Source organism: Onychomys torridus, chromosome 9 (genome assembly GCF_903995425.1).
Source record: "Onychomys torridus chromosome 9, mOncTor1.1, whole genome shotgun sequence".
Classification (NCBI taxonomy): domain Eukaryota; kingdom Metazoa; phylum Chordata; class Mammalia; order Rodentia; family Cricetidae; genus Onychomys; species Onychomys torridus.
In genome coordinates this window covers 66890684-66906075 of record NC_050451.1, presented here as the reverse complement: position 1 = coordinate 66906075, position 15392 = coordinate 66890684, and the positions used below count along the sequence as shown (strand labels likewise).

Sequence of the window (15392 nt, the reverse complement as noted above, 5' to 3'; positions counted from 1 at the left end):
CTTTATGACCTTTATGATTTGTATAATACTTGTTTCCTATGGTGGCAAGTACATTATTTACCCTCACTCATTTATTATTTATTTATATTCCTCTGGATTCACAGGTTTTTTTTCCCTATAAACTCTTGAGTTTATATTGATAGTTCAAGCTCATATTTGTATTCTTTTCTTTTTGTGTTCACAAATCAGTGTGAAAACCTCTATTTGTTAATGAAAACAGGGCTGAGGAGATGGCTCAGCCGTTAAAGGCCAGGCTCACAACCAAAAATATTAATGAAAACAAAACTAAATATTGGTTGTTTTAAGGCCTACTGAATAGTTGAGGAAAAAAAACCCTCAGAACAATAAGCAACTCATATATTTTCTACTTTGATTCACCTTCTGTTATCATCTTGCCATACCCATTCTCTTCTCTGTACACACCTCACATTTCTCTTTATAATTGTGTGGAAAATGCCTGTTTGGGGCTTGTTTTATATGTTAATGTGATTACCACTCCTAAGAAAACCATTTGATGTTTAGTCTGATAAATTCCCCCCAATTGTCTCAAATATCCTTGTAACTTCTTGTTTCTTACCTAGAGTCTACTCAAGGTTTTTCACATAATGCATTTGAGTATTTTGATTACCATCATTCTAGACCATTCCATTGGTTTAGATATTTTTCCATATCTTTGGAAAGATCTGAGATAGTTGTCCAGTAGACCATCCCGTCGGTTTTCAATGTAGTTCTCTTCATCAGGAATACCTCAAAGGCTTTGTTTTTTCATTGCTCTCTGTCAGGTCAGGAGAAGCATATTGTTGGTGTTTTTGAGGAAGTGGTCAGGATTGTAACCATCTGTTGTCGCCAATATAAATGCAGAATAAATTTGATTAAATGCTTAGCAAGGAAGCTTTGTGGTGATAGTTTGAGAAATGTGAGTAGCCTGTCTCCCAAAAGCTTTTAACCCAGTAGATTTAGGATACATTAATAATTCTTTCCAAATCAGTAATTATGTTGAGAGTTACAAAGATGATTTTCTAATGGAATCAGTTTGTCCATATTTGTCAACTAGTAATCATAGGTAAAGAAAGAAGAATGCTGTGTAATTGAATGCAGGCGTTACAGTGTATTATCATTTCTGTTCTTTTTGATGCCCTGATTATTCCAGATTTAGCCAGTGAGGATTCCTGGTCAATACACTGAATTCTGTGTTCCTTTGAAGTTGCCCAATTAGTCTGTGAGTACTTCCTGTAGTCTGGCACAGTTAGATGGTATAGCCTCTTTTGTATGTTCTCTGTCTAGGGTCTGGAATCAGACATTTTTTTGAGGAGCTCTGGGTATTTTAATTGATGATTGGTATTTAGAAACCAAAATCTGGGTATGGGATCTGCTTATTGCTACTTGGGGGGTCATTGCTTCCAAGCCTCTTCAGTGGAAAAGATAGTATATGTATATATATTTAAAGAAATATGGGCTCTTATTGATTGGTGAGATTGAAATTTAACATTACATACTTTTTTTCTTGAATTCTTGAATAGTATTACCTTTTAGATTATAGATTTGTGTTTAATGAATTTTTTATAGTTAGCAACTATTTGTTGGCTTCATGTAAAATGTGAGGAGATAAAGTGAATGGAATGTAGTTTCCATGATTTGGTTCAGTGGGTAGAAAAGATAAACATATGAATATTGTAACCATAATATGCTATGACATAGGTCAAATGACCTTAATCTGCAAGCAGTACAGGAGAAGATTAGACTTAAGGCATGGGAAAATCTTCAGTCTTGGTATGGATAGGGTTTCTGTGGACAGGACTGCTGAGTAAGGCATTCCCACAGACTAGAGGAGCAGGTTATATACCAGCAGAGGAATAACGGCAGCAGAGGGAAGTGAGTGTTGCCTTTCGGTCTGACTGTAGTGTTCATTATTTCCTCTGTGTCCTCTTCCTTCAGGTCCTTTGCATTTGTGACAACTGCCTTTCCCAGATCTGGAATCTCTTCCCTTATTTTCATCATACAGCTGCCTTAAGACCTCTGGAAAAATCTTATTTTTAGCTACTGTCTTTTTTTCTTTGTCTCTTAAGGGAAGAATCATAGATGCTAATGTGCTATTTTCTATCTCCTATATCATCTCACTCATTATATGAATTGTTTTGTTCTGCTAGTGACTTGGAAATTTGTTAATTTTAGTGTAAGGTAAGTGTAAGTAAATCTGGAGCATAAGGTCTGTATGGTCTTTGAGTAACTTGACTTTTTTTCTTAGCTGAACTGAGTCCAGCAAATAATATAAAAAGTGCCAAATGAATTAATTGGAGAATGAGTAGCTATGTATCTGCAAGCTCAGTATCTGCAAGCTCTCTCACATGTCTTAGAATTCATTTGTCGTATTTGTTTATTCCCTAGAGCTTCAGCGAAGATGTGTTCCAGTCTGTCAAGTCTTTATTACAGAGTGAGAAGGAGCTATGCAGTGTATCAGGAGGAGAGTGTTTAAACCAGGATGAACACTCCCATTTAACTGAGGTTTGACATGTGACTTTTTGAACTCTTTCCTAGTCAAGCACAGTGTGTTTTCATGCACATTTGTAGGACTACAGGGTCTTTTAAAAAAAATCTATACATAGTACTAATATAGGTATTGGGAGACAGTTGGTTTCTTTGAGGGTGTGACCTGATAGCTTGAACATGCTCCACTGCAAGCCTCATACTGGAGAGTATTTGGGCAACACAAATTGGACCTGATTTTTTTTTTTTTTTAAAGAGAACACAAGGTTGGATGGGTAGGGGAGTTGTGTTGAATCTAGGATAAGATGAGGAGGGTAAATAAGATCAAAATACATTATGTGAAATTCTTAAATAATTAATAAAAATGTTATTTAAAAAGAAATGCATGTTTTAAATTGTAGCTAACATCATTGGCTGAGAATTATCAGCCTGTTTGTAAGTGCACAAGTGTTACTGGCCTCTCATTGGCTAGGTAGAGCTAATTCAATGGCTGCTACTTTAGTACTAAGTTTCTTTTATCCTGAAACATGAAAAAATATACTTACTTCATATGGTCACTTTTTAAGTTTCTTTCTTGAATGTTTTATTGTTTTGATTTAAAATTTAAAGTGGTGGTAAGTTTGTCTTTGGGATTAAGATACTTACCATTTGGGAATGTGATATATATCTGCAATAGCCCATGTTTTCATCTCTGTTTGAATTTGTTGTTATTAAAAGGAGTGATATTCTTTAAATCATCTGTATACCATCATCACATGCATATTACAAATTAAGAAATGTAGTATTGAGGCTAAGAGTATAGCTTAGGTGTAGATATATCATTTGCCTAGCATGGGCAAAGCCTAGATTTAGTACCCCAGATCAGAAAAAAAAGTGATATTAGGTCTTCACAGCCTAAAATTGGTGCTCAGGCTTTTGAAATGAGGGTTTTTGTTTGTTTGTTTGTTTTTTCAAGATATGATTTCTCTGTGTAAGAGTCCTGGAACTCATTTTGTAGACCAGGCTGGCCTTGAGCTCACAGCATTAAAGGTGTGTGCCACTACCGCCTGGCTGAAATGAGTTTTGTTTTCTTACTTGGTAGTGGGAGGTTCCTATTCCTGAGGGATTCTTTACCTGGTGTCATTCCCTAGAAAGAGGAGTGAACCTGTTAGGTGAGGAGTGTTTTGTCACCTGACTCTCCCCACTTACGGGTGTGGCACTTTCCTTCTCTTCCTTGCCTCGCTCTTTCACTTTATCTAAGAAGGTCAGAGCCACTCTTAATTCACTCAGTTGTTGCCATGTGTGAGAAGTCTCCGGTGCCCTCTCACCCTCAGTTTTGAAGCCCATATTCCCTGGTTGTTCCCATGCCCACGTTCCCAGCCTGTTCCTTCATGAGGTCTTTCTTGTCACCCTGAAGAAGCAGACTGACTCCCTTAGTATTTCCAGAACTCATTGACAGCTGTTTTTCTCTTTTGTGTTCAGCAATGAAACTTGAAAGGAGATTTCTGTCTCACTTTAGGGTATGGATATCTCAAATACCTGAGTTTTTGTTTTTTTTCCTTTTCCCAGTGTACTGATTTATTTTAAGCCAAGTATTTCTGAGTCTCAAGTACTGTTGCAGCTTGGCAGTGGCTGACTTAAAATTTTGTTGTTGTTGTTTAAGTTTTCTTACAGGTATATATTATATATCACATCTGTTCCCTATACCCTAATACTCATACCTTCTCTCTTTACATCCCTTCTTTTCTGTTAATCGCATTCCTCTAGACAACTTTACTTCTTTCATTTAATAGAGAAATACATGCTTTTATGTGATTGCATAAAATCTAGGAACATAAATAGCTGTTTGAAAAAAGGAAAGAAGTAAGTGCCCATGTTTTAGGGAGGGAAGCTATATTGCCTGGAAATGTTATGAGAGACAGGCTTCTACAGGTTAACAGTTTGCCAGATCCCTAGAGGGTGCCTAACACTCCCCTGAATTAGTAGCCATAATTAATTAAAGTGCTAGGATAATTTTAGATTCTGATTAGCTTCTGAGTTATCAGAAAGGAATCAGGGTCTTCAGTGTAGTCTTATATTTTAACCATCCCACCTTCCCCGAGTTGGTTAATTGCTATTATTTAAATATTTTGTGTTTCTAGACACAGCACTTTCTTGGCAGATAATTCACTATTTTTTTTCCAAAAGGAAAGGTGCTAATATGGTGACAAAAGCATAAATATAAATTTAAGAAAGGACTTTTCAGTCTATATTCTTTGTAGAAAAATTTGAGTACTGGAAATTTTAAAAAGAAAGTGACTATTGTTTATCCTGTGAGTTAGGAAAAAGAGTACAGAGGACAGAAGAAAGAAAAATAAGGTCATCTGAAAGAAACTTCCAGTTAATCACTGCTGACTAATTTGGTGCAGTGCCTTATAATATTATTTTTTATGCATATGTTTTTAAGAATAAGGAAGAAGTTATGGGCATATTACATATTTTTTGTATTTTGTACTTTTTACTTTATAATGTATTTCCTCCTGCCATTAGAGAGGCCATAGAAATTTGAAATCTATGAACTTGGGTAGGGAGTAGAAGGAGGGTGTTGAGGGAATGTTGGTAGACTCACATTCAATGAGGAAGGAGCCTGGGGGATCTACACAAGGAAGGTCTCTGAGAAGGCTGCTGCAGTAGGAGTGAAGAGAGCCAGGCCTAGAAGTCTGAGGAAGAGTCCTATCCAGGGGATACAGCTGCAGGAGCCTGAAGCAGTCATGGACAGGGCATGTGCTAGACCTAGAAGGGGGCCATGGGTTTGAATGAAAATGAGGGCAGGCTGCAGGCATCTCCTAACCTGGGAAGCGTGGACACGTGGCCTGACAGTGGACAAGTACAGTGGTCGTGGAGGGAAGAAGGCATGGCAGTGGGATGGGATGAGTGGAGAAGGCATGGCAGTGGGGATGCTGAGCTATGCTTGAGGGTACAGTTGGTTGTGTTTGCTAGAGGGAAAGGTGGATGAGGGCTAGATGAGGTTCAAAAGCTATAGTGTGGGGGAAACCCTGCTCACTGGAAACACTGCCTGCCCAAGGTACTCAGCATGCTTCCTATGCTTATTAGTCATGCTTATGAGACAAGACTTTAAAAGTAAATTAATGGAGATTTCTCTTCTTTCTTTCATCCTTCTTTTTTTGATTCAGGTCACATTTCTGGGCTTTAATGAAGAAACAGATGCTGCTCATATACAGGTGTGGTCAGTTTATTGAATTTACAAAGACTGTGGGAGACTAAACAATTTTGGAGACTGAAAAATTTACTTTAATGCTCAAAATTTACAATAATTTTAAGTTATCTTTTAAAGTTAAAAGATGACATTTGAAGCTAGGCGTGGTGGTGCATGCCTTTATTTCCAGAACTCAGAAGGCAAAGGCAGGCTGATCTTTGAGTTCCAGGCCAACCTAGGGCCAGGCTGGTCTGTATAGTGTGTTTGGGCCAGCTAGGGCTACATAGTGAATACCTCCCTCCTACCCCACACCCCAGCTCCCCCCAAACAAAAATGACGTTTGAGATCAATGTTGTGAATGTGATGTGTACATTTTCACTTTCAACATTTTTATTAAGGATTCTTTTGTTATTTTTGAGACAAGGTCTTGTCATATATCCTTGATCTGGCCTTGAACTTGTAGAAATCCTCCTACTTCAACTTCCCACATGCTGGGATAACAACTGTGTGCTGTCATGCCTGGCTTTTGACAATAATTCTTGCTATGGAAAGGTGCTTTAGGTTTGACTATCAAAATCATTTGTCTGAAAGCTTTAAACCACAGGCTGTTTTCTTGATTCTGTCTACTACCTTGCATGTACCATTTGTATATTTTGGTAGTTTTCATAATTTGACTTTAGCAGCAAAAGTTCCTGTATTTTTATTGAAATAGAATTAAATATAAAAGATCAAATTTCTAACGTCATAGTTTTTGCACATTTATAAACTTGTGCACATGCTGATAGCCTGTTTCTTTTAGGCGTTTATAGAGGGATTGGTATTTGAGGTTGGGGTCAACAGAAGGGAGCTTGACAATTGCACAGGTCACTGTAAATGCAGTTTTTCCTTGTGCTGTTGTAAGAAAGCTTGTGACTTCCCATTAGTGTTTCTGGTGAGTATGCCTGCAAATTCTAGACTGTCTGGATTTTCTTAGCTGGAAGGAAATAGCTTGAACAAAAGGAACAGATAGGGCACACTCCCCAGAACAACATACGATGTAAACAGACTGTACAAGGCTGGTGCAGGAGTGTCACTGAGTTAGAGTCCAGACCAGCCTAAGGGTACAGAGTGTCACTGTCTCAAAATCAAAACGAAAACCACAGACTTGGAACATGTTCTGTTGGTCCTCAGGAGCTGCAGACAAGACCACACTTAAAAAAGCCTTTATTCTCTGTTTATTCTTTATTCTCAATTTGAGTGATTCTTGAACTGGAAAAAGTAGTTACTTTAAAAAAAAAAAAAAGAGGAAACGAAAAAGAAAGACAGTTTCCTTTAATTTTCCTAAATCTTTGAAGGCTCACTACGAAATCTTCATAAGAAAATGGACTTGTATTTTATAGAGTTAAAAGTCAAGCTCTGAAGAAGGATGTTCAGTAGTTAAGAATTCTTTATGAAAAACTCCATAGTCAAACCAGAGGATTTCTGGATAACAGTTGCTAAAAACAGTTGTGTTCAATGGTCATAAATATGAGGTGCCCTGTTAAAATTGATCAGGTAGCTCAGCAGCAATATGCTTGAAAGGCTATAAAGCAGTACTGAATAACTTTAGTTTGCTCTATTTTTGAGTTAAAAATGACTATCTGTAGATAAACTGTATATGTGAGCTGTTAGGAATCGGACGGTTTATTGACCAGTTTTATGGTTTTTTTGATAAGGACAACATTGTGGACACCTTGACAGTGTTACTCTACAATGCTACTCATTGCTGTCACTGTTACTATTTAAAATTAGGATCTAGCTGCAATTTCACTGGAACTTCCAGACCTTCTGAATTCGCTTCATTTCTGCAGTCTAAGTGAAAATGAAATCATTTGTATGAAGGATATCAGTAAATCGCCAGATGTAAGCAATAGTTCTCTAAATCAGGTAACTGATGGATCATTTCTAATCAGTTTTTTCAGGTTTTTACTATATTTGCTCAGTAATAGCAAACTTGTAAGTGTTGACGCTTTTCTTATTATTTTAATTCAGTCTCAAGAAATGATATTGATAAGAAGTCTAACAGAGCGTTATCAGCCTTGAAGCATAGAATCATTTTGATCATGGCTTATAAACTAAGTTCCCATCTGTGAAGTCCTGTCAGTGTTATGCAAGCACACACTAATTTTTTAGTGAAATGTTACTGTTCAGATTTCTTTGTATAGCTGGAGTGACTGCTCCTGCTTCATGGCTATCCCATATTTACATGAGTTTCATGCTGCATGTTCTAGCAAATGGACTTCAATTAACTTTCTGGTTAAAGATTTTCCATGTAAAATGGACAATGATGTTGTTTTCCTAAGATAGTCTTTAGTTCATTAGAAGTGTTTTTGATAAACTATGAAAGAAAAATGCTTTGCATTTTAGGAAGTATTACATTTAAAATTGTATGAGTAGGTTTATAATTTGGAGAACTTACTCCAGCTATAAAATGATGTTTTGTTCATCTTGAGGTCTAGTGATTAGAATTATACCTTGTTTCCTGGATCATGTTGTTCACTCATATATAACTTGCTTTATTTGCTGGGACATAAAGGGTGATTAGCTGTTACATTTGGTTTCCCCTTTTTGAAAACAAATCACTTCTCAATGTTTGCATTTAAAAATACAGTGTGCATAGGGAAAACTAATGATTTGTGCTCTTAATCCAAGCTAGAAGCATGATTGGAAGTTTTAATACCAGAGAAATAGGTTAAAAGATAGGGATAGTTCTTTTTGGTAGGAGGGAAGGTGATGTGGCTGGGAGCTCGAGGAAAATGGAATAACAAGTAAATAGATCCTGGCTCCTGCTCTCAAGCATTCACAGTGTAGTGGGTGAGTTTGGTAAAGTATTGAGTAAGACACATTACAAATATATACAGTAATATAGGAAAAAAATAATTGCCCAAGAGACTAGATTGATAGTGGGTTCTATAACATTTAAGGAGATAAATTGGGAAGAATTTGAATACATGGGAGAAAAAAAGATTGATAAGGAAAAAAATTTAAAGTGAGATTTAAATAAAAATAAATATTTTTTGATAACTTCAGGAAAATTAAATACTTAAAATCATTAAACATTACAGAATGAAGGAACCTTTCAGGATGCATGCGTTTCTTGCCTCCCCCCACTGCTTGCTCCTGGCTTATTTCCAGGCTTCACTTCCAGGTAATGTTTTATATTTAAACTTAAAACTGATTTTATCTTCTTTCATCTCTCCCAAGAGTCATCATTCTGGAATGCTTTGTGTCATGAGAGTGTCACCTACATTACCAGGACTCAGAATTGATTTTATCTTTAGTCTCCTAAGTAAATATGCTGCTGGTATAAGACACACCCTGGACACCCACTTGCATCGGAAGCATCCCCTTGAGACCACTGATGAAGATGATGATGATACGAACCAGTCTGTGTCTTCCATAGAGGATGACTTTGTCACTGCTTTTGAGCAGTTGGAGGAGGAGGAGAGTACAAGGCTGTATAATGACGGTGTGTGCCCTTTACTAGACCGGGTCCGAAAGGATTGAAGTTGAAAGTTCGGTTTTGAAGATTTAAAGGAGACTTAACAGTTGAAATTTATTTTGAAATTTGATCCAGTTTAAACATTTTAATAATTTTTCCTATTACAAAGGAACAATTTTCCTGTGATATTTAGGTTCATTATTAGCTATATTTTAATTTACTAATTTCTATTATTATTATTATTATTATTATTATTATTATTATTATTATTATTATTTAAGCCGTGCTTAGCTCACAACCTAGTATCTGGAGCTTTGTTGTGTACAAATGTCAAAACAGTGAGCTGGCAGTCACTAGTAATTTTTCTAACATAAATGGCAATACACTGAGCATTCCAAAGGTCATATATTTGAAGATATAGGGCAAAATGGGATTGTTTTTAGTAAAAGGTGCATTTGCTTCTGAGTGTTACTGGGAATTAAATTTCTGTTAATACCATATTATAGGAAACATGATGAAAATATTTTGTATTTAATGTCAGTTTTTTAAAACAAGTTTTCTAGAATAATGTAAGAATTTTATTGTTTTCCCTTAGAAATAAATATTGCTACATTAAGGAGCCGGTGTGATGCTGCCTCTCAGACTACTCATGGTCACCATTTAGAAACTCATGATTTTAAAGTGCTGGTCAGTTATGGACTGCAGAAATCATCGGCTAAGCCTTCATCTTCAGTACATGTTCTGGGATGCAAAGAAACATCTTCTGTGAAAACATCGGTTACAACATCAGTTTCAGAGCCCTGGACCCAGAGGAGTCTCTACAGGTCACCCAGTGCTTCAGATAAAGGCAGGGACACACAGGAGATACTCTTTCCTTCTTCTCCTGCCCACTCCTCAGAGTCTGAGTGCTCAAGCCCAAGTCCTGTAATTTTTTTGGATGAAGAGGGATACCAAAAAAGTTTAAAAGCAAAACTTGAGCTGCCTGAAATCCCTGTGACAAAAGATGACGTAGAGGATTCAGACTCGGAAGTGAGTGAGTTTTTTGATAGCTTTGATCAGTTTGATGAACTAGAACAAACTTTAGAGACTTCTTGTCCATTTATGAAAGATCCTGGCATAGGGAAGTCATCGCAGAAGATAGGGCACAAACATGAAAAATCTTGCATGAATCCTCAAAAATTCAAGTTTGAGCGTCCAGCTCTTCCAGCTAATGTTAGAAAGCCAACTCCACGAAAACCTGAATCTCCATATGGTCACCTGTGTGATGCTCCAGATTCCCCTCGTCCAGTGATGGCGTCAGAAGACAGTGGCTTGTTCAGCCCTATTCGAGCCTCTGCTTTTAGTCCCCCTGGAAGCTGTACTCCTGCTGAATGTTTTTGCCAAACAGATATTGGTAGAGATAGGATTCATGAAAATCAGGATCCTATTTATTGCACTTATGAAGATTATGCAAATAATCTTTCATGTGAAGTACTAGGCTCAGTTCTTCATACTCAGTGTGCAAATGCAATGTCAGATATTAATAGTATTAAAAGGGAAGAAAAGTATACTGTAGCTTTTAAACATGGAAATTCTCATCAAAAAAGTAAGTGTAAAAATAAATCTTCAATGATTACAGACAGCGTTCAGAAATTTGCAGCAGATCTTGTAGGAAAAAGTTTTGGCAGTGCGTTTAAAGACTTACAGAAAGGAGTTTCTTCGTGTACCAATGCATTGTGCCACTTAGCTGTCAAATTGACATCATCTGTTTTTCAGATGGCATTTAATGAACTTAGAAGGCAGTGTGCATTTTCACTGAAAGAACGAGCCATCGGTAGCCTGGCTAGTCTTTTGGTGAGTGAAGCCTTATCAAATGCCTTGAAAGATTTACAGTATGTGAAAAAGCAGATGTTTACAAACACAGTTGCTAGATTTGCTGCGGACCTTGCAGAAGAGCTTGTTTTTGAAGGCATCATGGAAGTGTGTCAGTTTTCATGTCCTCCAACACCTGCATCTCAACACTGTCCGTCCTTTGACTTTGAAGACAAAGTCGTGAAGTCCTATGCCAAAGATCTGTCTGAATCTGTAATACAAGAAGCATTCATAGAGCTGTCACAGACTGATGTGACCTTCACAACGAAGGCAGCAGCTAATATTTCTATGAGTAATGTCAAGTATGTGAGTGCAGAAAGTGTAGTGCCACCTACACAGACCTGCACATTTTCCTCATCCTTTAGCAGCCAAGCAATTATGATGACAAAACCAGTGCAGGAGCATAAGAAGGAGTACACAGTCCAGCAGGCCTTGTTTTGTACTTCGGGAATTGTCACTTCCATACCAGTACCCTTGGCAGGCAGTGCCCTTCTCCCCTATCATATCTCATCGACTTTGTATCAGTCCAAGGCTCATCCGTCGTCTGAGCATAGTAAAACAAATGGTGGTTCTACCCCAGAGCACATCACCACAGAGAGCAGGGAAGAGGAAGTGGATTGTCTCAGCAATACCCTTCTACCTTCAGTACTCAATCCATGTAACCAGAATGACTTCAAACCAACCAACGGTGAAACTGACATACAGAGTCCTTCAGAATTAACTAGGGGACCTGTGATTATTAGCAACTTTTCTGCAGCAATGGTACATACAATAGTCAATGAAACCTTAGAGTCCATGACAACCTTCAAAGCTACAAAAACTGTTGATGCACAGGGAGATTATTTAACTAAAACAAAGGGAAAAGCCTGTCCTCTTTCCCTTTGTGACCAAGCAGCACCACAGCAGAGCAAAGCTAGCAGTAAGGACATGTTTGCTGAGCAGTTATCAAAGTCTATTATTAAACATTCCCTGGATAAAAGCAAATCAATGCTTCCAAATATAGATAACAAAACAGTTAGTAAGGAATGTGTGCCTGTTCTTGGGGAAGAATCACAATTGATCTTGGAGGAATCTCCCAAATTCCTTGACTTTGCAGATCACTTACCTCACTGTTCACTCTTGGTTGGAAAGCATTGTGTTCCAGAATGTAAAGAGTCTGTGGGTTTGGGATTTTCTTCGGAGACACTGCCACCTTGTCCAATGATGACAAGTCAGAAATCTGACTTGAAAGAACTTGTGAAGGATAAACCAGTGAAAAGGCATAATTTGAATAATACTGCACTTGAGCCCTTGTCTTTTGGGCAGGAAAGCTCTTTCCGTCACTCACATGCTTTATCATCTGCAGTGCTTACCTGTGCAGATGGTTTGCATGTGGAAGATAAACAGAAAATCAGAGACAAAAATGTAATACCTGATACTCCTCCATCAACTCCTTTAGTACCATCCCAGACTAGTTCTGAATGGGACATCAAAAAGTTAACTAAAAAGCTCAAGGGGGAGTTAGCCAAAGAATTTGCACCTGCAACACCACCTTCTACACCTCACAACTCCTCTGTTGGTAGTTTGTCAGAGAACGAACAAAATACTATAGAAAAGGAAGAGTTCATGTTGAAACTCATGCGATCTCTTTCAGAAGAAGTTGAAAGCAGTGAAGGTGAAGAGCACCCTGAAATGGATTTGAAATCAGAGTACTCGGGGAAGAAAGTTCAGTTTGCAGAAGCATTAGCTACACACATCATTACTCTTGCAACTGAAATGGCAGCCTCCCATTTAGATCATGAAGTGACTCAAGAAGCCAACGTTCAAAACCCTCACTTAAATGTGCAGAGTCAAAGAAGTGTGCTGCCTGCTTCTTTAAATCACTCTGAGGAAAACATGCAGACATGCAGCTTTGCAAGCGACATGGCAGCTGATGTCATTGCAGAAGCCGAGAACATTGCAAAAGCTAGATGTTGTATGCTTTTCAGGCAGGAGAGGAACAGTTGTCCTGTTGATGCTGGCCGAGATAAAGCAGAAGAGAAGCTGGGTGTGGAGAATGTCGCACATCTAAGAGAAGTAGATCAGTTTGTTCTTTCATTACCAAGTTGTTCGCCTGGTCTGACATACAAGTATCCCAGTTGTGAAAGTGTGACAGATGAATATGCAGGTCATGTTATCCAAGTGCTGAGACAGGAAGGTGGCAATGGTGAGCTAATCATGGATCAGTATGCCAGTAGACTGGCCTATCGATCTGTCAAGTCAGGAGTGCAAGAAGCAGCTAAGACAGAAAAAACGAAGTGCAGTTCAGAAATGTTCCCTTTGCACAGCCCTTCTGTGAAAATAAACAAAGAACTGTTGGTGTTCTCAAATAAAGAGCGTCACCAGGAAGTAGATAAAAAAAGACAAAGAAAAAGAAGCAGCGGCCATCTTTGCAAATACCAACCATGTGAAAGGACACAGGATCCATGTAGAAACGAGCTTTCTGGACTTCACAGTTTTTCAGCCTCTCTTGCTAGCATCATAACAAGAGATGTTAAGAAACAGCTGACAGCAACTACAGTTGATTTGCCACAGTCCTCAGCAGATTCCTATCCTTTTGAAAAATCTACATGTATTGACAGGGGTGAGGATATTATTGAACCAGAATTTTTGACGTCTCATCAACCTTTGCAAAACCATGGATTCTGCCAGAATACAGGCAGCTTAAGTGGACATGGGCATGGAGAGAATGCTCAAACTGTAGAACAGTATGCTAGAAAAGTAGTGGATGACACTTTAGAGCTAAGTGTAGGACCTGCAGTTTCCCACATTCCAGAGACTACATCAGCGGATAGAATCACTTATGCAGAAAAATTGTCACCACTCATGAATGGAGCTTGTAGATACTGTGACCTTAAGGAACTCCATGGTTGTGGCAGAAGTCCCTCTCAGCCACTTTTAAAGCAGAGTGCGTGTGTAAATGCCAAGCCAGGCTCACATTCAAAACTTAGTAGCATCCATCAGAAATCAAGAATTTTTCATCTCGATGTGCCTCAGATTCATGTTAATCTTGATAAAAGGGCAGTGCTTGCAGAGAAGATAGTTGCTGAAGCTATTGAAAAAGCAGAGAGAGAGCTGAGCAATACCAGTCTGGCAGCTGATAGTGGAATTGGACAAGATGGCATTAGCTTTGCTGACAGCCTTACCACAGACATCATGACATCAGCTGTGACAAATGCTGAGCATGTTGTTAGCAGGTAGGTTTCAAATTTTCTTTGAGGTCTTGTGATAAAATGAAAAGTTAACTTTTCCTCTGTTCATTTTTGTATGGCTTCATATCCTGTGCATGGTTTTCACATAAAGTACTTGTTTCCCAGTTTCTCTTGAGGGACATGATCATCCATTTACAGGGCTGAAGGATGAGAGAGTTAGAGGACAGAATGATCTCAAATTCACAGAACTAAGAAGTGGTCAAATTAAATAAATGGGTGAATTTTATTCATGAATTTAGACTAGTATATTCACTACTCTGAGATTAAAGTCTGTTCTGTGCTTGAAGCAGCTTTTTACACGTGGTCTTGGACTGTTATTATTCTTTCTCCCCTATCATAGCAGCTTCATAAGAGGAAGCTAGGTGGAGTTCCTCAGCCCTCACTCCAGGACCTAGCCAATATCTTTGCTCTTCATTCTTCAGAATGCTCATTTTCTTCTTTAGACCTGGCTAATACTATACATTGAGTTCTTCCTGTAAGCTTGTTTTTACCCAGGCTCATATTTGCACAGACTCTTGTTTTGACTTCGGTTCCTATGTCTCTTTGGTCATTTGTGCCAGGCTTCTCTAAGAACTGTTCAAAATCCTTGCGGTTGTTTGGAGTTCTGCTTCACATTTTGTAAAGTTAAAATGATTTAAGGTTGAAGAATGATTGATTGGAATAGATTACTTGCTAAGATATTAATTGAATGGTTTCACTAATGTCCCTTTTCTCATAAATATTTAATTAATGGAAGTAATCATAATAGTAGAATATATAGTTAAATGCCACAAACCCATAATGCTCACCAGGGTGCCATATGAATATCAAATAGGAAAGCATACTGTAGAGGAATTTTAGAACAGTAATATATCTAGACTTCATTTTCAGTTACTATGAGCCCAGTTACCTAGCAGTCATTACACACCCTCCTTTTAACTTCCTCCTGTGGATCATTTTCTTTTTTTTAAAAAAACGTGATAGGTAAGAGGAAAATGTGCTAAATAAAATAAAGTTGTGGTATAGGATGGCTATACTGAACTTAACTGAATTGTTGTATCCTAAATACAAAGTGAGAATTGCCTAAAAAGTGGGGAGGGCAGGAGCAGTTCAGGGCTTATTTTAGGTTTTAGGGATATAAAATAAAGGAAACAGGCAAAAAAAAAAAAAAATTGTGTTCTCCGACAGCTTTTATTAGAGTAGAATAAGACAA

General features: G+C 37.9%; 1 protein-coding gene across 5 annotated transcripts in view; it reads left to right on the top strand.

Moving 5' to 3' along the window:
• The window catches only part of Akap11 (A-kinase anchoring protein 11), a 45691-nt gene that overhangs the window by 13555 nt on the left and 16744 nt on the right, over positions 1 to 15392 (top strand). For 4 of the 5 annotated variants that reach the window (XM_036198659.1, XM_036198658.1, XM_036198656.1 and 1 more), the window contains exons 3-7: positions 2386 to 2502; positions 5637 to 5684; positions 7430 to 7564; positions 8882 to 9146; positions 9715 to 14185. In XM_036198659.1, the coding sequence (XP_036054552.1) occupies positions 2386 to 2502; positions 5637 to 5684; positions 7430 to 7564; positions 8882 to 9146; positions 9715 to 14185 (5036 nt within the window). The remainder of the gene's footprint in view (positions 1 to 2385; positions 2503 to 5636; positions 5685 to 7429; positions 7565 to 8881; positions 9147 to 9714; positions 14186 to 15392) is intronic. The other variant, XM_036198660.1, reaches the window with a different exon arrangement.